Here is a 27,088-nt window from a genome sequence, read left to right on the forward strand (position 1 = left end):
AAAAAAAAAACATGCATTGCTGCCTTATTATATATCTTAGGAAACATAAGCAAAATTAAATCATAATAAAGGCTTTGTGATATGGTGACTTAAAATATCACCTTTGTAGGTAGCTCACTAGGCAAATATGGCAAAAGTGAACAGATTTAGTCTAAATGAATATAAATCTAAATTATTTACTGACCAAATATGTATATATTTTCCATTAATTTGTAGACTTTGGACCGCTATTAAGAACCACAGACCCAGCTGTTATGAAGTCAGAGATCTCCAAGATCGCGCTAGAGGAGGAGAAGATATCCCAGAAATGTGCCTGTCAGCACTTCAGGTACTGTGTTTTATTTGTGGACTTTCAGCCAATCTTCTCAATTGTCAAATGTGAATACTGCCAATATAATTCCTAATTAGAACTAAGAAATATTAGATAATTGAGCAAGGAGTCCACCCTCTGTTTCTCCACAGTTGGCTCTGACAGGAGCTCCTTCCTCCTCATATATATATGTATTCACGGATGCTCCACCTAAGGATGAACACCTGAACAATACCATAAAAGCCCTTCAGAGCAGCACCAAGTCTACAGTAAATCTATCCATTCTTGTTTCACATGCAGTCCTTGCCATCAAAATGTTCACCTGCCCTCCATCAGTTTCCCACTTTCCATCTCTTGGCCTTTCTTTTCAGGTATCTTTCATGCTGACAGCATCAAGCGCATCGTCACAGTTTCAGATATATTATGACTTGGCCTTGTCCTCTGGCGGTCAAGTCATTGAGGTCTCCAAGTCCAGCATATCTCAAGCTACTGCCATCATTGTAGACACCTCTAGTTCAGCACTGGTATGATCAGTGTCTTATAGTCTTTTCACAATTGTAATCATCTCACAAACAAAACAGTTATGCTAGCTCACTGACAAAAATACAAACAAAATTGTATTTTCAAATAACTTTCTATTATTATTTTTGTTTGCTCACTGTTTCTTTATCTATCAGGTGACAATTCTTCAGTGCTCTAGGGATCCAGGACGTGAAGAGAATTTCCCCTTCTTACTGGACGGGTCTTTGTCCAACACTATCATCTACATCACAGGAACTGGCCTCACGTTCAACCTCTGCAGCCCCACAAGTAAATTCAGAGACACCTTGAACTAAATAATATAAATATACTCATATTATTTTCTAAACCAAATTAAATTTTCCTGATTAAAAACAAAACAAAAAGAAAATAAACAAAAACTAAATAAAAAATGTACGACTATAATAACCCCAACAAGAATGGATTGTATTATATTGTGTTCAGCTTCAATATAAGATATCTAGGTAAGTTTCTAACTTGCTTCCAGGAGTGACTCAATCGAACACTGTTGTCAACGGACCTCTGGGAACAATTCAGACAGTGGGAAACCTGCAACGAATCCAATTAAATGGAACAGAGATGGGCCTGTGGCACATTGACATGACGACAACACGGCCCTACACCATAAAAGTGATGGGTGAGCCATCATGTACTATATGATAAATCAATGCAAAGCCAAACATAAAACTATTGCCAACCTGTTATGAGAAGAATACAGATAAAGTCCTCTCATGAAGCTCAGGCATGTTGGGTCTTTAACACAAACTATGATATTATTTAAAGCATTAAACTACAGTGTTAAACCAAGCCGATTGGTTCATGTTGGACACGCAGCCAATGAGTTTGCTGCTTTACATTTGAATGGATGGTTAGCATTTGCTTGAGCTTTTTAGAGTTCCTCTGAAACTCTCCACCTTCCCCAGCTCCACCTGTATAGATCTGCTACATATGCTATTTGTGCAGCAGCAGTACATCTAATACAGCACCGTATCAACAGCAATATCAGCAATAACCTAAATTAACAGCAGCGTTCCTGTAGCTCAACTGGTAGAGCACTGCGCTAGCTAGCAAGCAAGCAAGCGCTAGATTAGGGGTTGATATGTAAAAATTGATAGCCTGAATGCACTGTAAGTCGCTTTGGATAAAAGCGTCTGCTAAATGCATACATTTAATTTAATTTAATTTAAATTCAGTAACAAACAACAGCAGCAGCGTAGCAGATCTATTCCGCCAAGACCAAATACATTAACATTGTCATATCCATTACCATGATAAAATCTTCAAAAGAGTCATGATAGAAATTTATATTTGTTCTTTAATAGGCACCCAGAGATGGATGTTGAGAGTATTTAGACCCTTTTTTGCCTTTCTAATTTTAAACCGTGTTTTACAGGTCAGAGTGCGATTACATTCATCTATGACTTTGTGGAGGAGTTCAAAGGTCCCCATCCTGGATTTGCTGCCATTGATGGGCGGCCGAATCAGGTTTAAACATTCGCCCTGTTTAACTATTAAACAATTCTTATTGAATGATTTGAATGGAAGTGTAGGGCTACAGATATTTTGCTCTTTATTTAGGCTCACCGGTTAAGCTGCTGCTAACACTGACTGGAGAGAAAGGTCCAGAGGCTCTAGTGCTGCAGGAGGTTGCTCTCATGGAGGTGTCTGGGGTCAAAGTGTCTAAAGGAACCACTGAGAAAATGGCTAATGGAGATTACCTGGTTACTGTGAACGAAGTGCCAGAAGGAGAGTTTGTCGTAAGGCTGAAGGGAAAAGACAAGACCACCAGAAAGAAGTTCCAGAGGCAGACCACCACACTGATGTCTCAGTCTAAAGTCACCATCAAGGTACAGACTGCATTCTTCTTATTAAAACTTGAAATTAAAAATTAATTATATTTGTGGACTGTGTTATTTAGCTTATTTAAGTGTTGTGCTGTTAACTTAACAACATGCTAACATAAACATCTATTGAAATAACTAACTAACTCGTGGGTCGAGAAAATCAGTAATTTCTAAGTTCCCATGACCATTATACTTCCTTACGAAGGCAGTAGTTAGCTATAGCTAGTTGTTTAAACAAATGTAATTTGTATTCTGTTATTTTCTCTCCATCTACAGGCAAGAGCAGACAGCTCCATGCTACCAGGACAAGTATTTAAACTCAATTTTACTGTTACAACCAAGGGAACCAGTGGCACCTACACAATTCATGCAAGGAATGACAAAAACATCCCTATGACTCATCCATCAACGTAGTTCCTTCACTTAGTTCTCAAATCACTCAGTGATGATTGACATACATGCTTTAACCAGCTTGTCTTATAAAGAACAAAACTCAGTGCTACTATTCTGTTTTCTTTGCCCTCACAGGCTCAATCTCGTGAGTGACGGCAGTGCTCAGGGGACTGTGTCTCTCACTCCACCTGGTGATACAGTCTCAGGCACAGATGTTACGCTAACCATCCAGGCAGAAAGCCCAGGAGGAAGTGATTCTAACTATGCTGTCCTTCGCCTTTCTGTTCTCTCCAAGGTAACCTCAAGAGCTTTCAGAATGACTGACGAAGCATTCTGCTATTGTGCAGAGTTGTCAAGTAACGAAGTACAAATACTTAATTACTGTACTTAAGTAGAAATTTGGGGGTATCTATACTTTACTTGAGTAATTATTTTTCAGCCGACTACTCCTTACATTTTCACGCAAGTATTTGTACTTTCTACTCCTTACATTTTAAAAATAGCTTTGTTACTGCCATTTCATTTTTTACACTTTTACTTGAGTAAAAAGCTTGAGTTGATACTTCAGCTTCTACAAAAGTCTTTTTAAACCCTAGTGTCTATACTTCTACTTGAGTAATGAATTCCAATACTTCGGACACCACTGCTATTGTGAAATTTCCATGGAAAAGAATGTGGGCTTGGAATATTTTCATTCGAATGTTATTTCAGTCTTTTCAGATTCTCTGCTGATTTTGCACTAGTGGCGTTCCAGCATAAGAAAATGGACAGTTTAGATTTCAACATGATTTCCATGACAGCCAATTGTTTCATAACACAAAACAAAACAAATTGTGTTTGACTTATTCTGAATAAATTCTGCCGAATTACTATTCCTCAAAGAATCCTGAAAGAAAATGTATTATGGTTTTCACAAAAAATTTTTAGCAGCTCAACTGTTTTCACCATTGCTTATAATAATCATACATAAATGTTCCTTGAGCAAATCAATAGATTAGAATCATTTCTGAAGGATCATGTGACACTGAAGACCGGCGTAATGATGCTTAATTGCCATCACTGGAATAAATTACAATTAAAAATATATTTAAACAGAAAAGTTATTTTTAATTATAACAGCATTTCACAAGGATATTCTTTTTACCGTTGTTTTAAAGAAATCTATATACCTCATAATTCAACACTAAGTTGTTGTTTCAACTAACCTTTACTGTTTCATTCAGGTTACTGACTTCACACCTCCAAAATGTGAAATCGTCGATGTAAAGGGTATTTGCAACTCCTCTTCTTGCAACTCATCAAACTGGGAACTGTCTGTCAACATCACAGACGGTTATGGAACAGGCATCGAGAGCATTTCCATCCAGCAAGGAAGTGGAAACTTAACCCAGAGGGAAGTGTTAGATGGTGTGATCGTGGTGATGGGTCTGTATGAGGCCTCATGTTGTTCACCTTCTGTGACTTTGTCTGCAGTTGACAAGGTTGGGAACGTGGGCAGATGCAGTAACACCATGAAGTCCAACACAGGCTCGCGCCTTGTTAGCATGTCCCTCCCTCTGTGGGCATCTCTGCTTTTATACACTTTCTTACCTGACATCTTCCCTATGTTGTGAAATGGAGTTCATCCATTCAAATACACAGTCAAACCATTATTTTATGCCAATATAAATGTAAAGCATTCTTAAAGCTCTGAAATTTCAAAGCATTTCATCATAATCAACTGTAACTCACGAATCCCCTGTTATTTTTATTATTTCAAAAGTTATAATCGTCATTTTTTTGTCACATACTAGTTTTGTGTATGATCAGTACAAATAAATGTTTTACAATCCACAATATACTATTTTCTACTCAAATATAGATCTTTATTTTTAGTATATTTTGTGTAAACATATAATGTCACATATATTTTGAATATGAAATTATATCATAAATTGGAATGTGTACAACGTTCAATGTGCTTGTATGCTTGCCTAAAATGAAAATATACTTTTTTTCCATTTACAATTCTTCACAGTGTGTTTCTGCTCCTCTTTTGCTTTTCATCTCTATGGCAATTCATGCAAGTTATTTCAATCTTGAGCTTTATAAACGGCGCATTAGACAATCTGTGGTATCATACACTGACACCCAGTGGCTGATATGATTTTTTTCTTGTCTGCATCATACTAGTACAATTCATATTCACATATAGAATATTGCTAATACTATTTCAAGATAAACTGTGGAGCAAACAAACTCAGTTTACATAGGTATCATTTTACAAAATGCCACCCAAGGTGTTTTATTTATATTTATAGTAGGATGGACAATAGAAAAACTATCAACATATTTATATAAAAAAATGAAAGATGCAGTATGTTCCACACTGACAAAAGAATAGAAAAATCTTCCCATTTAATTACTTCATATTTAAAATGTGCTTTATTAAAGCACTTAAAAATATTTTCATTAGGTAATCATCTTTTTTTTTTTTTGCTTAGCTTGGTATAAGAAAAAGAGCATGCACAAAGTCAATGCAGTAAAGCAGTTATTTTTCTACTTTTCTATTTTAATAATGGCATCTTAATAAATTAATTTACAGTTGGGCCTAATACTGTTTTATTTTCTGTAACAGAATAATTATCAGTAGACCAACTAAATGCATAATATTTAACAATTCAAATCATTTTCTTCATGTGACATGTTGTGTGTTGACATGTTTCTTGAGATGGGCCGACTGAGTAAAGCGCTTCCCACATTCCTTGCACTCAAACGGTCTTTCCCCTGTGTGGATGAGCTTGTGTCTTTTAAAATTGCCTAGATCCACAAATCCCTTTTCACAGTGGGGGCAGATGTAGCGTTTCTCTCCTCTATGCCCCTGCATATGCATATTCAGAGCGACTCGATGTTTAAACTTCTTCCCACATAGGGTGCAAGAGAACGGCTTCTCTCCAGTGTGCATTCGCATATGGGTAGCCCGGTCCGCCTTGGCCAAAAACCTCTTTCCACAAACTTTACAAGGAAATGGCCTTTCTCCAGAGTGAATAAGCTGATGTTTAGTAAGCGTAAAGTGGTATACAAAACTCTTCCCACACTCCTCACACTGATACCGCTTCTCCTCTGCATGGACCTTCATGTGCCGGTTTAAACCTCGTACACTAGGAAACGCTTTCCCACACTGGGAACAGGTATACGGTCTTTCGCCTGTATGAAGTCTCATGTGGTTCTCCAAGGCTGATGCATTGCTGAGGACCCTTCCACACTGGGGACACTCTGTATTTCTCTGCAGTGTTTTGCCCAAAGGTTTTGGTAATAGTGGACTTCCATTATTTAGGCCAGAATTTGGTGTTTCACTAATCAAGTTGTTCTGCGCCTGATCCACCCTCTTATCCTTTACCATAAGTCTGCCGTCCTCACATGCAGGATCTATTGGTCTAGATTTAGAGCAAATCTTTCTCTGTTTTCTAATTCTAGACTGGAGTGTGGGCGTGTCATCATCTTCTGAAAGGTCTTTATCATTTCTCTCTGAGCAACATGTTGAAAATGGTACATCTGCTTCAAAGTTGTCAACTGGAGACCCAGAGGTACCTACAGATGGAATGGGTACTCGCCCTAAAACAACGTTAGTGGAAGCGGCAGCAGCAGCTTGTTGCTCCTTCAGTGTTAGCAGAGGAGCAAACTGCCCAGGTGGCTGAAAATGGTGCATGGGTGCCAGCTCCGAGGCATCTTGTGGCGTTATCATGATAGGCGAATGCAAATGCAAAGTATCAAGAGATTCAAGCAAACCTGGCGTATTATCGGGTGGAGGAAAAAAATGGTCTGGAGAAGAGGAGAACTGATTGGATTGTGGTGGATATTGAGATTGAGTGAGTGGAGCATGAGGTGGGTTTAAGGAGATGGATCCCTGAATTGTGTTAACTGGAATGTGTGGACAAGGAAATGGAACATGCGTTGGCAGATAAGAAGGTGGCGTCGCCTGAACCGGATTGTGTGGCAGAACCAAAGGGAACTGGAATGATGGACTTGAATTCACAGAATGTGCTGGCATTACCTGTGGTGATGCAAAAGCATGAGATTGAGGAGGAACAAGACTGGATGAGGGAGTCCTATCCTGAACTGGTGGAAGAGTATTTGGAGCTGCTGCGACAGGAATGTGTCCTGATGGCACGACAGTGTGTACTTGTGGAGGCATCTCATGGGTTGGAGTTTTGATGGACTGTGGTGGAAAGAATGGTGGTTGTGTAAGTTGAGAGGAACATTGGGTTAATGGCTCAGGAGCCTGGTTTAGCGAGGCAATGGTTGAAAAAGTTTTCCCAGTATGTGAAACCAATGCCTGAGCTCGCTGTTTGAAGGAATGAGGCTCTGTAACTAAGACTTGGCTTGGAGGTACAGGAGTTAAGTAAGTGTTTTGACAGATATTTGACCCCTCTTTCTGAAGGACTACTGTCTGGTTTGATGTTTGAGGATTTGGTTTTGGTCGACGATGAACTAATGATGCTGTAGGCTTGGTCTGAGGTATTGATAGAGCACCAGACAGCTCAATCATTGGCACAGATGAGTTAACATTGGAAGCAGGAGTCTGGGTTAAATTGGGAAGCACTGAAGAAGTTGATGTCTGTGCTGATGCAATGGCATTCTGTTTTTTGTTTTGGGAAGACAAGCCTTCAGTGTTTTCCAATGTTCTTTCAGATGTACCGCGGCTGGGTTGTATAGTCTGATTGGGTATTTGACCACTGGAATCCACTCTGCGACTACAAGAGGAAGGAATCACTGGTGGTGGTGGAGACTTTCCTCTGTTGCTGTTATCGGGCCTGGTTATTGTTTGCAATGCTGGTGGGACCACAACTGTGAATAGAGAGGTGAAGATGCAAGAAAGGAACACAAGGAAGACAAAATGCAAATATAAAGAGTTGCAAAGTTGCAAACGGAGTCCTCATTAGATAGATTACGGGTAGTTGAGTATCTGAGTGGTGTACACTATGGGATGGGGTAATTTCATCAGCACTATTTTTTTTTTTTTGGTCTATGGACCTAACAGTGAAATACAACTGTGTAAATATGTATGCACATTTTTTTTATTTGAAAAAGACTGGCTCTTCTATGATAAATATATGCAAATAGAAGATAAAAAAAAGTGTAAAAAGTTAAACTTTTAAAAATGGTTATATAATAACTCTAATAAATCAATCAATTGCTGCTAAATTAGTAAATTCATATTACACCAAGCAGATGAGTCTCCATTGTGGACTTGTGAAAGAGCTACATATAAGATATGACATAAATGAGAATTTATTCCTGCATTGTTCAGTTGAAATTGTGAATGACTCTTGTACCCCTTTTCACGATGTCCTTATTTGGCTCTCTGCGCACCAGTATGGGCTCAGCACCCTCTTGCTTTAGTAGAAAGTATCCTGGTGCATAGCTGTTGCATTCAGTCTCTTGAGGCTGAAGACACAGAACATAAAATAATAATTTTTAAAGAGGCTATAGCATTAAAATACTATCCACTCCAGAAAAATCAACTATAAACATAAGATTTAAACTCAATCCTAACTGACCTCTCCTCCCATAGCACTTTCAGTCAAGCCTCTAAATATAGCAAACCCTTACAGAGAGGAAATATGACATCAGTCTCTGAACTCTGCTGTTTCTCGCCACATAACTGATATGCAAAACAAAAATGGGGAAGAAGGGAGGAGGGAAAGACTAAACAGTTACTCTTCTATCATATGACCTGTCATTTCTTACCTCTTTTTTGATGAGGAGCAATGCAAGCTGTCTGTTCCCATCCTCACTGGCACATAGATCTGTGAGTTTATCACTAGTTATGTCTCCCACATTAAGATGTTGTCCTATAAACTGAAGAGTGTTGCATCCTCTGTCAACCAAAGTGGGCTTTTCTGACCAAAACAACAACAACAAAACTGTAAACATTTTATGTTTTTATGAGAGGTAATTACAAATTACATAGTATGAGATAAAATGTATATAAAAATACATTAAATATATTAATGTATTAAATATAGCCTATTTGTAAACAAAAAAAATCCATAACTGAAGAGTCAGAGGCCACTGAAATCATTATTATGTATTTACCATCTGACTCTGTCTAAGGCGTTAAAAGTCGTTTTAATTTTCCAGGAAGTGTTTAAGGCACGCCATAACCCAGGAACACACTGATGGAATAAAAAGACCTACCACACTGCACGCCGATATCCCGGTGTTTAAAGACGTTTCCAGGCCTCTGGCTCCCGGCTTCAGAGAATCTCTCTGTGCTCTGGATGGATGTAACACCTGTCTTCGTGTTGACTTTCTCTTGTCTCAACTGCACCAATTCCGCTTTCAAGCGTTGCAAAGTGCCTTCATAAAGTTTTGTCGCTTCCCTGACAGCAGTCTGTAAAATTGTTTCCATGATTTGCGCGAACTGGGTCTGAAACCCGTCAAAGTCGTCTGCGCTCGCATCCGGCATGGTTTTAAGTTAAGTTTATGGAGAACACGTTATGATCCCTTTCACATTGTCAACGAGAGTCAAAATGACGCGCCCAGAGGAGGGCGGTATATACTTCCGCTCTGAATGTTACAAAGTTTTATTTGTAGACTGCAGTAGCCTAAAGATATCGCAGTCTAAACAATGTATACATGTCGATGTCTTTATAAGGCAGAGTCACGACGTCTTTATAACTTACTGATTTATTCGATTTTTTTCAAAGTCCAGTAATCTATTTCTTAAGTGGTTTTAATGGATCAAGAAATCTAAATATCCTGCATCTTGACAAAATTCAGCTGATTTCCAAAAAAAGAAAAAAAGAAAAAAAAAGACCTACGATTGCCTCATTAAAAATATCAATAGAAACTTTCATTTACATGCATTAAAAAAAAATATTTTTTCCAAATTATAGGCTATAAAACATGCACTTTTTAACACATTGTTTCTTACTATGCTATCAGTAACTGAAAAGTGAACTAGCAGTTAATATTATAGTAATATTATAATATTATAGTAGGTCTACATTAGAAAAGAGAAGTACATGCAAATTGCATTTTCCAACAGCGTGCCTATAGAGCAGTCGTTCTGAAGATTTTTTTAAGTCTTATATCTGCTACTTCTGTTGTCATAAAATAAGGAAACCACTGGTCTATATAATAACTTATGATCTAATGTTCTGTATTATAGACCAGTGAAGTAAACTTAAAAATATGACGTCAGTTAAATGTTGTAGCTACAACTTCATTTAAATTGTGCTTTTAAAATGTTTTTTCCCCTGTGAAATCCCACCTTGTCTCGGTCTATTTTGCTTCCATTGGATGGTGACTGGGGCTGTCCTTCTACCCTAAGTCTACTTTTCTGTCCCACAGAAGAAAATATCACACATGTTACTAACAACATGAAAGGAAATAATTATTTATGTATTTATTTGAATTGGGGAAATATATATGCAAATAAATGATGAGTAAAAGGAAAATGCTGTAAATGCGTAAACGCTATTTTCATTTTTGGATGAACTGTCCCTTTAAATATGTCCCTTACTGCCATCCGTAGGGTGGCTTCAGGAAGTGCTTTCAGTCAGAACCGCTGTACGAGAACATGTTTTCGGATCAGCGATTATTCTCCGCGTATCGTTTATGATACATTGTTTAAATGTGACAATAATAAGAGAACAATAACCGGTAACGTTAGTTAGCGTCAACGAACACTGGCACAATAACAGTCATCGCGAGCAAGTACATGGAGTAACGTTAGTGCAAATTTGACCAAACTAAAAGATGGTTCGAAAACACAAATAATATGATGTGACAATTTGGTTTGAAACGTCAAACAACGAGCTGGAGGCCTTTTTAGCTTGTTTATATTACAAAGAAAGTAGCTAAGTTAAACTATTCTCGGTTGGTTTAAGGCTTTTTAAGAATCTGTTTACTCGTCATTATGTCCGAAGTCATACACTCGTTTCAGTCACAGCTGTCCGGGGTCATGGAGACCGTGTTTAAAGCTGCCATATTTGAAATCACCCGTCTCGTGGAGGACAGTTTCGTGAAGGAGGTGTCCCGTAGTCGAGAGCAGGTAGAGACTCTGAAGAAAAGGCTTCAGTGGAGTGAGACCAGACGGAAAGATCAAGAGACGAGTGTGAGGTGTGCAGAGTGTGACAAAGCCCGGGTGTGTGACGAGGGAAAAGAGGAAATGTCAACACAATCAGGTTTGTACACAATCGCAATTCGTCTGATGCTCAATGCATTGACTGTGACTATTTTTTATGTTCTACAAAAATACAATGTAATGATTTTATAATCTATAGGAACCGTATGACCATATCTGAAATTGGTAAAGTAGTGGTTTCTTTGTTGTATAATTTTAGGAATTTATTGTGTACCATGCAAACCGACATCTTGCATTCTTAACCCTTGTATGAGGTTAAAAATAAAAAATGGGTTTTTGGTAGTTTTGGTGGGGGTCAGGATTCAGTACAATTCAACAAAAATCACACTATGAAAAAAATCTGTAACATTAATACACAATACAAAATAAATAAAACATGAAAATATGTTCTGTATGTATTTGTATTTAACAACTTTATACATTTGTTCACAAATTATGAATATTATAAACAGTACTCTTTAATTTTTATTATTTTACTTTGTTTGCAATTATTTTATATTTTAACTTTTTAAACAAGTGGAGCAGTTCAGCATGGTGTTAGTAACAATAATGAGATTCACAGTGAACTGAACATGCAAGAACTGATTAAAATGTCAGATATATATGTAATGACAATGCATAAATATTAATGTAATATACCCTCATACTGGCTGAAAAACTGCCTTAAAATACATAAAAACATTTGTAGTTTTAATCGACCCATCATAACATCATAATTGTAGTTGCATTTGCAAGCACATTCAACAACACATCAACACTTTGCAGGCATGTTCATGACCCTAAATGAAGAAAATAAATAAAATTCGGTTAACCAGTATATCTGACCAAACAAAAATCCAAACTTGCAATATATCATTAAAAAGCAATTAAGACCCCCATGTCATTTCAGATATATGACTTTTCCTTCCATCCCTTTAAAGACCATTAAAGGCCTGTGTAATCAATGCCCTCTCACAGTTGCATTCACCCTTGACCACATGTAGAAAATGAACGGAGCCTCAAACAGGAGAAAGTTCCAGATGGGAACTGGGGAAGCTGCGAGTTGGAGTCTGACACACTTTTGGGAAAAGAGAGGTTAGAAGTCCAAACCAGCACCAGTAATACAGCAGAGGTGAGTAGCCTTCTGAATAAACCACCTTTTTGATCACCTCAAACCTTGTTCGTACTGCAGCGTTTCTCAAAAGCTTTCTGAAACCTGAAAAACAATGCTGTTAAGATGAATACATGCTTGTTATTGATCTTAATGTGAACATTTTAATCTGTGTGTACAGTATTACATTTTTTTTTAACTCAATCTTCTGACATCTCTAATCATTTAACCTGCTTAAACTCTGCCCCTTTCTTAAAAATCAACTGGATGCTCTATCCAGTGAACAACCTATTTAGAACCAAGTCCCCGTCCTAGAATTTTTCATTTTTTTATTATCTGTTTAATCACAATACAGGGTATTTTAACATTCTGTGTGCATTTTGCCACATTGTGCTCTCTGTAGTCTGCAAGCACAGAGGTCAGGAAACTGGACTGTGTATTAAAAGAGGAGACCCTTTATGTCACTGCCGCTAATAAAGAGCTTCAGGATGGGTGGACGGTGGATACTGAAGGTGTGAATTATTATTAATATAATTTTTTTATTGATTACTGCTTTAACTCTCTCACTTTAGACTGTGTTTGAAGATTTTTCTTCATGTTTGGTTTCCCAGGAGCTCATTTCTCAGCTCACAGTTACAGTGAGCAGGAGCTGCAGCAGATTCAGGAAGAGTGGAGCTCTGGACTTGATCAGACCGCTGACAATGAAGCTTATGCAGATATTGTAGACATCCATGGTCTGACGTACCGAACACGTTATGACGTAGAAGAGCAAGCAAGCTACAGTGTGCATGAACTGGACATGGGAGACCTGGATGGTCTCGGAGAAAAAACCGAATACATGTTGGGTAATTCAGTATCGGTTGCAGTTGGGCCTGATCGTCACAGCTCTTCCATTAAGAGTAAGAGAGGAAATAGAGAATCTTTACCATTGCAGGTCAGCCCAGAGACAGAAGATGTGGATAGGGACATGCACTGTTTACTTATTAATGCAGATGGCCACTTGCAAGACATAAATTCCTTCACAGAAATTCGAAGTGGGGCTGCAGGAGGTACTGGACATAGAGGACATTCACTGTATGTTGGGGACACAGCTAGTGGTGCAGTTTATAAGGGACATGCATTGAATCACTCTCTGAAACCTAATGTTGAACAAGCATTAGGAGACAGCAGGGCTTCTGCAAAAGTCACTTCAAGTGCTGCTTACACATGTAACCAGTGTGGTAAGAAGTTCACTCAGGCCTGCAACCTAAAAGTGCACCAACGTGTCCACCAGCGGGACGGTCTCCACCTGTGCAGCCACTGTGGGAAAGGGTACTCGTCCTTCAGTGACCTGCGAAGGCACCGATGCAGTCAGACCGGAGACAAGCCCTACACCTGCACGCTGTGTGGGAACAAATTCAGCCGACTGTGGAACCTCAAGCTGCATCAGCGTATTCACACACAGGAGAAACCACACAAGTGCACTTTGTGCAGCAAGAGCTTCACCCGGGCCGACATCTTGAAAGTCCATCAACGTACCCATACAGGAGAAAGACCATACAGCTGTGGTATCTGTGGACTGAGCTTCAAACGACTGGATCATCTCAGGTCACATCAGCGCAAACATAGTGCTGACCAGGACAATCCATAAAAAAAAAAATTAACTTAAACTGCTGAAAGGTCATAGATCACAGATTGTTGGAGGGCCATACATTTTCCATAAATCATAACATCGTTGCTGTGGAATCTCCCATTATAGTTATGTCTTCTGGATAATTTAAATAGTTTGTTTTGAAAGGGATAGTTCAACCAAAATTGAATATGCATTATTTACTGTCCCTTAGGTAGTTTAAGTCTTGCATGTCATTCTTCTGTGGAACATAAAGGATTTTATTTATTTTTTTTGTCTATATAATCCGTTTGGTTTCCAACATTCTTCAGAATTTCATATTTTGTGTTTAGCAGAAGAAATGAAGTAAAACAGGTTCAAGAGTAAATGATGACAGAATATACATTTGTGGGTGAACTATGCCTATAAGTTATGCTATGGATAATGTGGCCAACTGTGCATCCCTTAAAAGTTTGAATATTGTTTACTTGTGATGCAGAGTGGTCAGAAATTGTCACTTTTATCTCCTTTAGAGCCTTATTGTCTATAACACTCATTTTGAAAAATGTATGTATTTCTGTTTATTTTAATAAATCTACCAAACATATTTGATCAAATATGCAATGTGCATCACATCTTGTTATATATCAGTCTATTTTCAGCTCCCTGCTTTAGCGATACATAGTCAAATGTCATTTGAAAAATTAATCTGGTTGTTGGTTGATTACATCCTCCAGCTGTTTATTCCAAATGCTTGCTTATTTTCATTATTGGATTATCAGAACTCATACTGCATTATAGAATATATATATATATATAAAAGTAATGCACATACAAAGTGCTTATGTGGCAACGATGTACAGAGATATTATAATGCAGCTGAAACACTTGGAACTAGTGACTTCATAGCTGTGTGTTTACTGAAAATATATACACCCAGAATGCCTGTCAACAAATCAGAATCAAGCATTTGTGTCAAGTGTTATAAAACACTGCATAATGCTAAATTGATGAATGAATTGATGCATTTTTGTTATAAAAATATCCATATTTAAAGTGTTGGAAACACTTTTCTCTAACTTCTGCTATGGATGGATGCGTTTGATTGGACTTCTTTTGGGCTTTTGAAACCCACTGCCATTATAAAGCTTGGAAGAGCCAGGACAATTTTTTACATAACTCCCGATTGGATTCGAATGAAAAAAAAAAGTCATATACACCAAGACGCCTTGAGGGTGAGTAAAGCATGGGCTAATTTTCATTTTTCGGTGAGCTAACCCTTTAATACTACAATTTTAATACCTTCCTGTGATTTAGTGTCAATTTTAATAACAAACGAGATTCTATTACAGTTTTTAATCTTTTTTTTTTTTTTTATTCGTTTTTATATTTTTAATTTTAGGTTTTAGTAATTTCTTTTTTTGTGTGCTATTTTTAATGTCTATATTTTATCAAAAATTATTTCAGTTTTAGTTATTTTAGTATATACAGTCAAACTAAATAATTTTCTTACATTTTTTAATAGTTAATATTTTGCAGTAACAAAAGTTTTTATGATTTTAGTTTAGCACTTGTTTTTTAACTTGCTGTGTTGTCGTCTTCTAAATTCAGCAAAATGGTTAAGTGTGAAAGTAATGTGGTTTTTGTTTGTTTATTTGTAAAATTATTTTGGTTTATTATCATTCCATAACAAAGCGGGTAAAAACCGATCTGTCCAACAAGGCCACCGTACAACCCGTGACGTCAACCCACAACAACACCATTGTCTGTCTGCTGATCTCTTCGTTCATACGTTCGTCAAATTCACATACTGTCAAAATAAACCAGGTAGCATGTACTACAGTCTTCTTGACAGCTGCTCGCGCCTAAAGGACGTCTTTATTTTTGCTCGCGCTTCATACCGTCAGACAGATGTAGTAAGCTCGATGCTAACTTACACTTGAGGATCTTATCATCGGGGTTTGATTGACTAGCAGCGAAAGTGTGAAGTGCGATATTTACCGTGAAATTAAGTTCCCGAAATACTCATACGTGAAATGAGTACTCAATAGAAACTAAAATATTTGAGGTAAAAATCACCATGGGTGGTCTTTAATGTCATGATCATTCAGCGATCCGTTTATCTTGATAAGAGCGAGCTCGATTAACGTTAGATCGGACACAGGATCATGACGGACACGGTGGTCCTCTCCTTCCAGACTCGGCTGTCCGCGGTCATGGAGACAGTCCTCAAGACCACTATGTACGAAATCACCCGGCTGGTGGAGGACAGCTTCTTGGAGCAGATGGATCGAGGCAAGCGGGAGGCGGAGGCGTTCAAACGGAGGCTGATATTGTCGGAGGCCAAACTGAGAGAACGGGAGAGGTTTAAGAGGGTGAGGTGTGTGGACTGTGGTCGGACAGCGGTGTCCAGGAGGAGGATACTACACCGAGGCCCCGAAGCACAGAGCAGTGAGTAGAAACAAGACTTTCCAAGAGGACCATCGCCACTCAGACATATAACAACGTGCAGAATGGTGGCTATAGTTTTCTACATTATTAAAAATTGTTATGCAATTTTCATTATTTAATGAACAAACAAGTGTCAGATGTTTTAAAAAGTACAGAATAATTTCCCTGTCGTCATTTCAGCAAAAGTTTCTGAACATTCAGTGTATTATATTTCTCTTTTTTAATAAGAACTTAATGATCTTCTAAAGCAGTGGTTCTCAAAGTTTTGCACCTAAAGGCCCCCATTACAGTAATTCGAGCTTTATTTTATTTTAATATATTAATGAAAGTTTATATATAGTTTAAATACTTTGAACTAATCTCGTTTTTTATATATATATTTGAAAAAATAATATATATTTAGATCGCAGTTTGAGTGTCACGACACCATTGACTCATGTTTCATGTAACATCATCAAGAAATTATTATATTCAGTAAAATAATTAACACTGGTTAAGTGTGACAATCTATTTGGCACTGAATGCTATTCTTCTTCTTCTTCTTGAAAGGTTTGGACCACGCACTTGATGTAAAGCAGGAAAAAGCCTCTGACAGTAGCTGGAGGTGCAGTCCCAAGGGAAGCACAAATCATGAAAAGCCTTCAGCAGCTCCAGAAACTAAACAAAATGTGTGTATGGTATTATTTTACTGGTAATATCCAGTGACCCAGAAGACAGTAAGCATTTGGACATTTGATTTGGGTGCCAAAGGGAATTAGTGAACTTGAGGGGAACTGATATCATTCAAAATTACTTATTTTTTGATAAATTTATGCAATAAAAATTCTGACATTTTAAACTTGGCTTAGATGTCCAAATACTTAAGCCATATACTGGGCCACTGTAATTTGCCTAGATGTTATGTAAAAAATATGCTCGCATAATTTTAGCTTCAGTATGTAGGAAGTTTCTAATGCGCACATGTTTTGTGCACGACAGGTCGATCAAGTGTGTGAACCTAAACCTGGAGGAGAAGTGAAAGAGGAAGCAACAGAGGCTAGAAACCCGCAAGCTTGTCAAGTGATACATCCTCAAATACACAAACAAAAAGATCCTCCGGGCAGTGTTGAAGAGACCAATGGACTCCGAATGACAGATTCTGACCACAAACCAGGTGGCAGATCTGGCACAGATATACCTGTGGATGAAGCCAGACACCGAAACCTCAAAAAATGGTTTGATCCTAAAAAAGACCCTTTAGCATGGTCACCTGTTTCACAGCCAGAACCAGCCAGGACCTCAGTATCTTCAGAGTCTCCAGGTTTGAGACCGCAAATAGGCAGCATTGACTCAGGGCCTGTTAAAGAGGAAGTTGTAGTGATGCTTCCACCAGACTGGGAAGATATAGAAAGGATCAGGCCTCAGGTGGTTTCTGCTCAAACCAGTGCTAAGAAAGCACAATTAGATCTTCAGCCTGGAGATCCTCTAATCACTGGGCCTCAAAGACAGGAGCGGGTTTCCTATCCTGCGCCTCCCGTCAAGGTTCAGAACCTTGCACCACAAACCGTGCAGCATCTCACATCACCCGTTAGGAAAAACACAAAAATCGTTCTACATCCCAGTTCGGTTGTGACAGATCACGGCGCTGTTGAAGTTGACCGGGGACAATCCATCTGTAAACCCCTTCCTGCTCCAAAACCCTCTCATATCCGTCAGTATCCTGAAGGAGCCACTACAGGTGAAAGAAGTTTCAGTACCATACAGCCAGGAAGAAGTCTGCCGCAGATGGTCAGTATGAGGGTTCAAGGGGACACACGGCACCTTTCGGCAAAGACATTGCACAACTGCAGCCAGTGTGGAAAGGGCTTCTCTCATCTGTGTCACCTCAGAGCTCACCAGCAGATCCACACAGGTGAGAGGCAGTTCTGCTGTACCATCTGTGGACGCAGTTTCACCAAACTGAGTAACCTGAAAGCGCACCGCAGGGTTCACACCGGCGAGAGACCTTACATCTGCACAGACTGCGGGAAAAGGTTTACCCAGAAATGCAACTTGAAGAGACATCAGAGAATTCACTCTGAGTTCACTCACTCTAATGTATGACGAGACGTTGGGGGGGTGATAGTGGTAGAATCTGGTACTTAACACATTAGAATATTAATTGATGTTTTGTTGAATGGTTAATTTATTTTTTTATATCATCCATTGTATTAAAATTACTAGACCTCATTTTTCGAACCTCATGCTCAGAAAATTTTCATCTGTAGTGATGTGACCGGATCACTCAGGGGAAATGCAAATTTTATCAAGATAAATAGAAATATTTTAAAACAGACCACTTTTCCATTCCCTCTTGATATGGAACAGGCTATTTCTCACAAATAAATGTCCACATTTTACCCTAAAATCAAAAGAAGAGAAAAATATATATAGCTTTGATGAATACAACACAATTGCTCAAGTATAAACTGGCAAATGAGATCCCTTTTGATTTGTTTGTTTTTTCAGATGCATAGCATTAGCTATTTGAAATGGTGCATTACTGTTTTTTCCTTTTTATTTTTAAGATATGCGATAAACTGTTTGAAAAACGAATTTATGTGCATATGCTGCTGTGGGCTTAAATAGTTACATGTTCATATTTAGATGTCAGTGGTTAAAGGTTCAAACCTATGCAGGAGGAGCCAATGAAAGCACCTGCTAAACTTCAAATGACTATTTTAAAATGTAGTGACATTAAATGACATGGTTCCTGTGTTTTTTAAAGCATAAAGAATGAGTAACAGTACAGCTGGTACATTCAAGCTACTTTCTCTTCTCTTTTTAGTTGAATGTCTTTTGTTGATTAAATGCCACAGACTGTGTTTTATTACACACTGTGCAAACTCTTCCAGAAATGCATGCAAACAGATTATTGGTGAATCAGGTACACCGGAGTAAGCCACGTACATTACAGGCTCTGTGACTGTAATTCAAATCATTTGATTCTTTTTCTGTGAAAATGAAAAATATAAATGATGAAATTGCATTGAAAATGGACCAAATGGCAGGACGTTAATGTCTACATTTTTGTCATATATATTTTGTTTTGTAAAGTTAAATTGAGCTAAATTAAATACTTCTCCATCTGTTTGGTATGTACATGGGTCATGTGATATTCTCATGTGGTCCTTCTGATAACTGACATGTTCTCCTTTCTTATTGCACTAATACTGAAATGTGACCCTGCATGACAAAACCAGACATATGCTGAACGAATAGTTAACAATACATTGTGTGGGTCAAAATAATATTTTTTTAATGCCAAAAATCACTAGGATATTAAGTAAAGATCAAGTTCCATCAAGATATTTTGTAAATATTCTACCATAAATATATCAAAACTTAATTTTTCGTTAGTAATTTGCACTGCTAAGAACTTCATTAGGTCAACTTTAAGAATTTTTGTTCAACATTTATAATTATTATTATTATTATTTTACACCCTCCTCAGATTCCAGATAGTTCAAATAGTTAATATATTTTCCTATATTAACAAACCATGAATCAGTGGAATGCTTATTTATGAAATCTGTTTAATAAAATTGACCCTTATGACAGGTTTTGTGGTCACATATAATACTGATACACTAATAACACGGTAGTAACAGCACATGATGAAACACAAACTTGTGGCTCTTGCAGAGCAAGATGTGGCACTTTTTACCGTGTTGTGCAATTTTTGTGACACTTGCTGTATGACAACACAATTATAAATGATTAGAAAAGGTTAAATGGTCTTTTAAAATCAAACCTCATCTTAGAAATAGAAAATGTTAAATAATAAATATTATTAAAACAAAAACAGTTATTAGAAATGTTACACCGAGGATCACAAGTTACCGCTTTAGGGTTAAATCAAGATAACAACACAAGGATCAAAACGTTTGAGTTCTTTGCTTTTATTACTTGTCATTAATGACTTTGATCTTCAAACACATTTTGCAAAAGCCTTAGTAAGAATGATGTGCAACCACTGAAGTGTTTAAATCAAAGGGGCATGGGTTCAGTGGTTGATGAGCTTTGTAAACGAGTAAACTAAGTGAATCTGTCAGTATCCGCGCTCACGGATTAGAATGGTTTTTATACAGTCTATGATTAGAACACGCGCGTTACAAATGAACAGGTAATTACTAACGAAGACTCATTCTATTCACGTACATTACAGTCAAGTAATTGCACAAAAACTAAATGTCTCCTCCAGCTCACTACTTGCACTTTCAGCCCACTGTGGCATCTTCCAGGCCACTAGAGGGCAGTAGCACCGGAACATCAAAATTATCTGCATCCGCTCAAGATGACACTGTCAACTTCAACGATCATATTACCACAATAACACCGTCTTTTTTCACGTTATTCCGAGTGTTTCTGCTGAGGAATTCGCTGTGTGAGGTTCGTTTTCATAAAGTACTTGCGTAAGGTACATAAGGTTACCGTATAAATAATGTGGCTTTCGTTATTTGCCACTGTCCTGTTCATTTCATTTAATTTCGTGTTTTTCAGGGAAAAATCGGTACAGACTATCTTTCTCTTATGAATATAATAAAACTAAAGACTTTTTGGAGTTATGAAGGATGCAGTACTACTCTATAGGTACTCAAGATTAACAGGATATTGAGTGAAAACGAGCATTTCACCCCCCCCCCCCCTTTAAATGCCCGAAGTGAGGGTCACTACTGAGCTTATTTACCACAGAAACCCAAGTGAAAACATTCATATGCATATATAGACGTATTTCTAATAACATAGAATTTGCAGCTTTGCAGTAATAATCAGATTGTGTGCTGCATCATGCACGTGGTCCACAAACAACAATAACAACTCTTCCACCTGCTGAGAGTCTGGATAAAATACCAGATTTGGGACAAGTTCATCATGATGCCAGCAATATCACAGTTTTCTGATTCTGCCTTTATGTCTTTTCAGGGTGGTTATTTTCCCTGCATCAGTGTGTCCTCGAGGAGACAGGACGATGTCAGAAGCGCTTTTCCTCACATTCCAGTCTCAGCTCTCCCTTGTCATGGAGACCGTCCTCAAGTCAGCCATGTTTGAGATCACCAGGCTGGTGGAGGACAGCTTCCTCAAGGAAGTGGGCAATCGGAAACAGGAGCTGGAGGTCCTGAAACGAAGGCTGCAGTTGTCTGAGAGTAAACTGAGGGAGAGGAGAGAGAGAGAGAGGGAGCGGGAGCAGGAGCAGGAACGAGGGAGGAAGACACGGTGCCCGGACTGTGGCCGAACTGGAGAGTCCAGCAGAGATGAGAGCCAGCCTGTCGAGACAGTCCGGGGTGAGATACAACTACTGTTATTATTATTGATCATTTAAACTATTTAATCCATCCATCTTTTCCGTTATAACTTATCTTATGTAGGGAAGGCTCAAGCCTGTTCTGGCATCTCTGCACAACACGCACTTAATTTTTTGCCCTTTTTTCTGGTCTTTATTTAGGCCTAAGCTTGAGAGATCAGTCTACCAATCAGCCTACACTACCTGTAGATGTGTGGAGCGCCAGACAAACGCCTGGAGTCTGACAAACAAACGACAGCACACACACTCTCTAAGGAGAAGAATGATGTACACAGACAGAATACAAAAGAGATCGTCACACCTAACTCCAATGCACAAATTCATCAGGATTTTCTGCAGAGGATTCTGGCCAATTCAGTCATCCACAATGAGTCCACTAGTGACTTCAAACCCACAGTGAGCAATGTAGACAAATCCGCCAAAGACTTTACTCTCTGTAAGGAAACTGACTCAAACACCTCAAGACTGTTACAAAGTGCTTCAGCTCAGGATGCGCACGAGGACTTGCCATCATCTTCACCTAACAGAAAAGTAAAAACAGAAACAGAGCTGGATCTTCTACCTGTCAAGGAGGAGGAAGAGATGGTTCTGGTGTGGGACAGCGGTCAACAGAGATGACGGATGCCAAGCAGAAATGGCTGATCCGAGTCCGGGAGAGCTCAGAGGTCCTTGTGATCAGGAGGAGATACAGGTAGAAAGCTTTCCAGGTCTAAACTCTCTCGACATCCCAGATGCCACCTCATATTTCACACCTTATTCAGTCAGCACACTGGTAAATCAAGGTATTAGGGCACAACACAGTCATTTATGCACAACAGAGCTGATGCTCTCTAGCATACCAGAGAGGTCACATTCATTAGTCCAACCAGAAAATGGACAAAGTTATCCTGGTTCAAAGAGTTCTGTCCTCTATTCTCACAATGATGTTTGTCCAGGTGTGAAAGCAATCCGCCATGCACAAAACCCACAGCGTTTCTCCCAGGACAAACATGGGACGCCTGAACAAATCCATGCAGAAAGATCCCACCATTGCACCCAATGTGGGAAAAAGTTTGCGAGAGCATCCGACCTCAAGGCTCATTCGCTGATTCACAAGGGCAAGAAGCCTCTGAGCTGTTCGCAGTGCGATCAGACGTTCGCCTACAACTTCGAGCTGAAGGCTCACCAGCGAAACCACTCAGGGGAGCGACCCCACGTCTGTCCGCACTGCGGCAAGGCCTTCGCTCGAATGAGCAACTTCAGGCAGCATCAGAACATCCACACGCGGGAAAAACTCTTCAGCTGCGCTCAATGCGGGATGCGATTCAATCGAGCCACCAACCTGCGAGTTCATCTCAGACGACACAGCTACGCGGGGAAGACTCACAATTGCCCTTTTTGTGGAAAGAGCTTTCTGGGTCCCAGGCAAATGAAGGCTCATTTACTGAAAGTCCATGGAAGAGGAGGGAAATAAACATAACTAATTTATGTTTGGAAATACTGATTCGGAATTGGATCAATTCATGTTTAGATGTTATAAACGGTCTGCTCTGTTAAAACTCAAGAAGATACCACTGTCCCATAGTTGCCACCTTCGAGACAACTAAACAAGATGTGGACAAATGGTCATGCATGGAATCTTTGCATTATGGAAAGATGAGGAAACCTATTTAGGTTTTATCAACCGGAGTTATTTTGCTGTTGTAGTGATCAGTCAGTGTGTAATAGCTGGTATATATTATGTATTTAATGTTTTTGTATATTATTTTCAACAACAGTAAAGACAGACTGTGTATGTAGCACATTCTCTTTCCTGAGATATCTTTTTTAGAATGACTTTACTCTTTATATTTTGACTAGAAAGGTACCCTGGCCTTCACTTAAATTGTGATGTGTCCCTGTAGCTTCAACTTTTTAATGGCATTTTGTTGGAAAAAGTAAATGAACCATCAGATGTACTGTAGCAGCTCTCTTTCTTGTTTCTGACAAATCAGTCCCTCCTCATCAAGACCGTATAATTAGTCCAAAATGCTCCAGATCCATTTCAGTTTTCCATTCAGACTCCTTTTCAGTGTTTTTGTTTTTTTGATTGATGAACACCCTTGTTGGACAATACACGACCTCCTGCTCAGCCCTTTCCACAAGGTTTCTGTGATCTCCAGCAGCATTGTGTCTTGATGCCTGCCTCTCCTGGAGTGACGCACAGGTCATTATCTGATGGATTTGTATACTTTTTTCCAACAAAAGCAGTAAATGCTAGCAAGACATTAAATTGGGAATATTTAATTTAATATTTGTTATTTGCTATATTTTATTATTACTAATGCACGACTGCAGATATTTCTGACAAACATTCAGCATTCCATTTGAAATATAATATTAAATTGCAGACTTATCTTTGTCTGTTATGATAATAAACAAGCAGGTTATATGCATGTGATTGCATACATGACCTGAGAATTAACTGAACTTTAATTCAAAGCAGTCAGTCTCTCAAAAACATTAACGTTCTTTGAGCGGAATATTACAGAGGCATAGAAATGTTTCTAAATGCATCCAAGCTGATATGAAAATTAACAATAGAAATTTAGGTTTACTAATTTATTGTTGTGTTTGTTGCAGATCGGCCAAAGGTTTGCAGAGCACATTCCCACAGAACAAGGAAATCTACAGCCCATAAACAAGCAGAGGACGTTCAATGTAAGCATTTATACGAAGTGAGTTTCATTTAAAGGCTTTTGAACGATCGAATGACCAGTATTATTTGTTTCTTGTGTTTTCACCAGGTTGTGGCCAGAGAGATCCTGACTCAGTTTCAGGTGTGGCAGAGGGCCTGTTATAGCAGGAACATCGAGTGGGGTCCCATTACAGCGAAGGTTCAGTCCTCTTCATTTTTCCATCTGCTGAAATGATCCATTTTGATATCTTGAAATGCATGAAGATAAAGTCATGTTTTCAGGAAGTGTATTGTGGTTTGCTTTTACACAGATCATTTCTGCGTTGCCGCAGTTTTATGGACGGGAGGCTGAGGTGATCATTCGATGCACTAAGATGCTACACAACCGCAGGGATTACCTTCGAAGGAGAGTAAAGGTTAGAGTTCACAGGCTCAAAGATTTAATCTCTTAATTGCTTGTATGATGATGAATCATTCATGAATTCACTTTTATTTATATTGCTTAAATGTTATGGAAGAAAGCTAATTGGAAAAAAGAAATTTCAATTTGACATTTATGTGTAACTTAACAATTAGGATAAGAGATAAATAGACAAATAGATTATTTAAACATTTAAACAAATGTATTCGCATAGGTGTTTTGAAAATCTGTCCTACTAGCATAGGATGGTTTACCCATACAATGTTTTAAAGGGATAGTTCACCCAAAAATGAATATTCTGTCATTTAATTACTCATCCAAACACATGACCTTCGTTCATCTTCAGAACATAAATTAAGAAAAATTTTTTTTATGAAATCCAAGACCTTTCTTCTGACCCTGCATAGACAGAAACACAACTGACACAACATGAGTGAGAGTTCACCCAGATTTAAGTTTTGGGTAAACTATTCCTTTAAAACGTTGTATGGGTAGACCATCTTGCTATGCTAGTAGGACAGATTTTTCCCCCCGTTTATGCTTGTTTGGTTAATGGTGCAAAATGTAATGACTAGAATAAGAATGCAATTGACAATTTTAAAGAAAATGTATATATATATATATATAGATAAATTAATAATTATATTCTAATATATATTTTTATATTGTTTAATGATTTATTTATAATAATTTATACTTTTATTTTTTTCCCATGACCTTTCAAAAAGTGTAAAGTATTAAAAAAGGCCAATTTAATTGAATGAATTTAGGTTATTAAATAATTATAAAAAAAAAAATATATATATATATATATAGACTTATATAGCATTAAAAATAAAACAAGCACACACAAGGAAAAGGACAATTCAATCATGTTTCAATTAAATATGGTCAGGATTATTGCATTTCCTCTCTGTAAGAAATGAAGAGGGTTTTGCTGCAGACTGTAGCATGATGATCCACTTTAATCATCTAATCCACTACATAATAATTTAGCTTGCATAGTGGATGTTTTTATCATAAATGCGTATTACGGTACTTTGTTGACACGCTGGATGTCTTTAATGCACGTGCATAATAATGAGGATTATTTGTCATATATCATACTCCATGACAAGGATGGACTCAACACCAACAAGTGATTCAGTAAGTGAATGAGCACAATTTGTCTTGTTATATTGTTAGTGTATTTTAATGGCACTTGCATTTTACATGAACCCTTTTGGAATTGACTTTGTGTTTTCCTAATATCATGCTGGGTCCTCATAACCCCTATTTTGCAAATGTAAGAATATTTAGATTAGATTTTAAAAATTGTCAAGGCAAACTTAAAAAATACTGAAATAAATATTAGCTGAGTAAATAAGCTAAAATCTGGATTATTACAAATTGTTAGCAAATTTTTAATTGTCAACATGTTGATGGTAAAGATGTAATCCTTGTTTAATTTGTAAAAATATCCTTTTTTTTAGACGCATATTACTGTCCTTAAAAGTGGAGAAACCCCCTGTATCTCTAAGTGCACTCAGTGTTGTGACAAGTATCACTGCCCTTATTGTGAGACCTGGGTCTACAAGCCAAGAGAGTCAGGGAGCGTTGTGAACCACGTCCAGAATCATCTGAAGTTGGCTGTCCATGAGGAGGGTGTGTATAGTGCTTCCAAATTCATTCAAATGATCTTTCGTCAAGGCATGTTAATCCACTCTTGTTTGACTCTTTTTCAGATTTCACTATTGTCAAGTGTAACTTAAAATGCAGAGAATATGCACATTTTCATTGCTGCTACTGTCCTGCTACTGTTCTTCGAAGAGGCCAGTTAAAAACACATCTCACTAAATGCAAGCAGAAGTTCAATGCTGAAGAGGAACTTGAAGGAACCTGCTCATTTGAGGAAAGTCCTGAACATCAGTAGTGCATTTCATTTTCTGTTACTGTTGATTCACTAGTTCATATATTTAGTTCCCTGTTAGCTGCAGATAACACTCAGAACTGTAGTTTTTGGTGGATTATGAAACTGTGTTGTGGAAATAAACAGTTACTGAGAATGTATCTGTGCTTCTTTTTTCAGAGCTGAGAAGTGCTGAAATATGTGTACATTATCTAAAATCTTTCATTTTACCACAACTGAGATACCACATGATATTAATAGTTCAACTTTTGAAATGGTCTTAACCATGGACTTCCTAAATTCCCAGTTTTTCCTCTCCATATGAGTAATAAAAGTAAAACAGACACATGTAATGTGTAATGTTAGAAACAGTCTCCTGGAGTTAAATATAAAACAAAGTATATGTCAACAATATTATTAAAAAGCAGACATATTTAAAAGCAAACAGAA

The 27,088-nt window shown here is 38.0% G+C and overlaps 5 protein-coding genes and 1 pseudogene across 6 annotated transcripts; 5 read left to right on the plus strand and 1 right to left on the minus strand.

Moving 5' to 3' along the window:
* The first annotated feature begins 216 nt into the window (after nucleotides 1-216).
* Nucleotides 217-4,930, plus strand: LOC113095132 (von Willebrand factor A domain-containing protein 7-like; annotated as a pseudogene).
* Nucleotides 4,931-5,605: 675 nt separating this feature from the next.
* Nucleotides 5,606-9,868, minus strand: LOC113095129 (PR domain zinc finger protein 1). Of its 2 annotated transcripts, none has more exons than XM_026260741.1 (4): nucleotides 9,268-9,868; nucleotides 8,818-8,969; nucleotides 8,403-8,514; nucleotides 5,606-7,914 (listed from the first exon to the last, which is right to left on the minus strand). In XM_026260741.1, exons 1-4 carry the CDS (start codon nucleotides 9,536-9,538, stop codon nucleotides 5,762-5,764), a joined length of 2,688 nt encoding a protein of 895 aa, XP_026116526.1. In that variant the 5' UTR covers nucleotides 9,539-9,868; the 3' UTR covers nucleotides 5,606-5,761. The 2 variants fall into 2 exon arrangements, with proteins under 2 accessions (XP_026116526.1, XP_026116527.1); XM_026260742.1 differs by lacking the exon at nucleotides 9,268-9,868 and adding an exon at nucleotides 8,628-8,674 and having other exon boundaries at nucleotides 8,818-8,932.
* A 504-nt stretch (nucleotides 9,869-10,372) lies between these two features.
* Nucleotides 10,373-13,950, plus strand: LOC113095130 (zinc finger protein 229-like). The gene is made up of 4 exons (XM_026260743.1): nucleotides 10,373-11,261; nucleotides 12,205-12,332; nucleotides 12,715-12,823; nucleotides 12,923-13,950. The coding sequence occupies exons 1-4, from the start codon at nucleotides 10,994-10,996 to the stop codon at nucleotides 13,939-13,941; spliced, it is 1,524 nt and encodes a 507-aa protein (XP_026116528.1). The 5' UTR covers nucleotides 10,373-10,993; the 3' UTR covers nucleotides 13,942-13,950.
* A 1,705-nt stretch (nucleotides 13,951-15,655) lies between these two features.
* LOC113095134 (zinc finger protein 394-like) lies at nucleotides 15,656-19,470 on the plus strand. Its single transcript, XM_026260745.1, has 3 exons — nucleotides 15,656-16,350; nucleotides 16,900-17,018; nucleotides 17,329-19,470. The coding sequence occupies exons 1-3, from the start codon at nucleotides 16,068-16,070 to the stop codon at nucleotides 18,430-18,432; spliced, it is 1,506 nt and encodes a 501-aa protein (XP_026116530.1). The 5' UTR covers nucleotides 15,656-16,067; the 3' UTR covers nucleotides 18,433-19,470.
* A 1,177-nt stretch (nucleotides 19,471-20,647) lies between these two features.
* LOC113095135 (uncharacterized) lies at nucleotides 20,648-22,291 on the plus strand. The gene is made up of 4 exons (XM_026260747.1): nucleotides 20,648-20,760; nucleotides 21,295-21,653; nucleotides 21,815-21,891; nucleotides 22,001-22,291. Exons 2-4 carry the CDS (start codon nucleotides 21,341-21,343, stop codon nucleotides 22,289-22,291), a joined length of 681 nt encoding a protein of 226 aa, XP_026116532.1. The 5' UTR covers nucleotides 20,648-20,760; nucleotides 21,295-21,340.
* LOC113095133 (uncharacterized) lies at nucleotides 22,284-26,799 on the plus strand. The gene is made up of 6 exons (XM_026260744.1): nucleotides 22,284-22,364; nucleotides 24,275-24,352; nucleotides 24,439-24,528; nucleotides 24,641-24,745; nucleotides 26,223-26,394; nucleotides 26,475-26,799. Exons 1-6 carry the CDS (start codon nucleotides 22,308-22,310, stop codon nucleotides 26,660-26,662), a joined length of 690 nt encoding a protein of 229 aa, XP_026116529.1. The 5' UTR covers nucleotides 22,284-22,307; the 3' UTR covers nucleotides 26,663-26,799.
* The last annotated feature ends 289 nt before the right edge of the window (nucleotides 26,800-27,088 follow it).

The sequence above is a fragment of the Carassius auratus genome, unplaced genomic scaffold, assembly GCF_003368295.1.
Source record: "Carassius auratus strain Wakin unplaced genomic scaffold, ASM336829v1 scaf_tig00215629, whole genome shotgun sequence".
Lineage (NCBI taxonomy): Eukaryota > Metazoa > Chordata > Actinopteri > Cypriniformes > Cyprinidae > Carassius > Carassius auratus.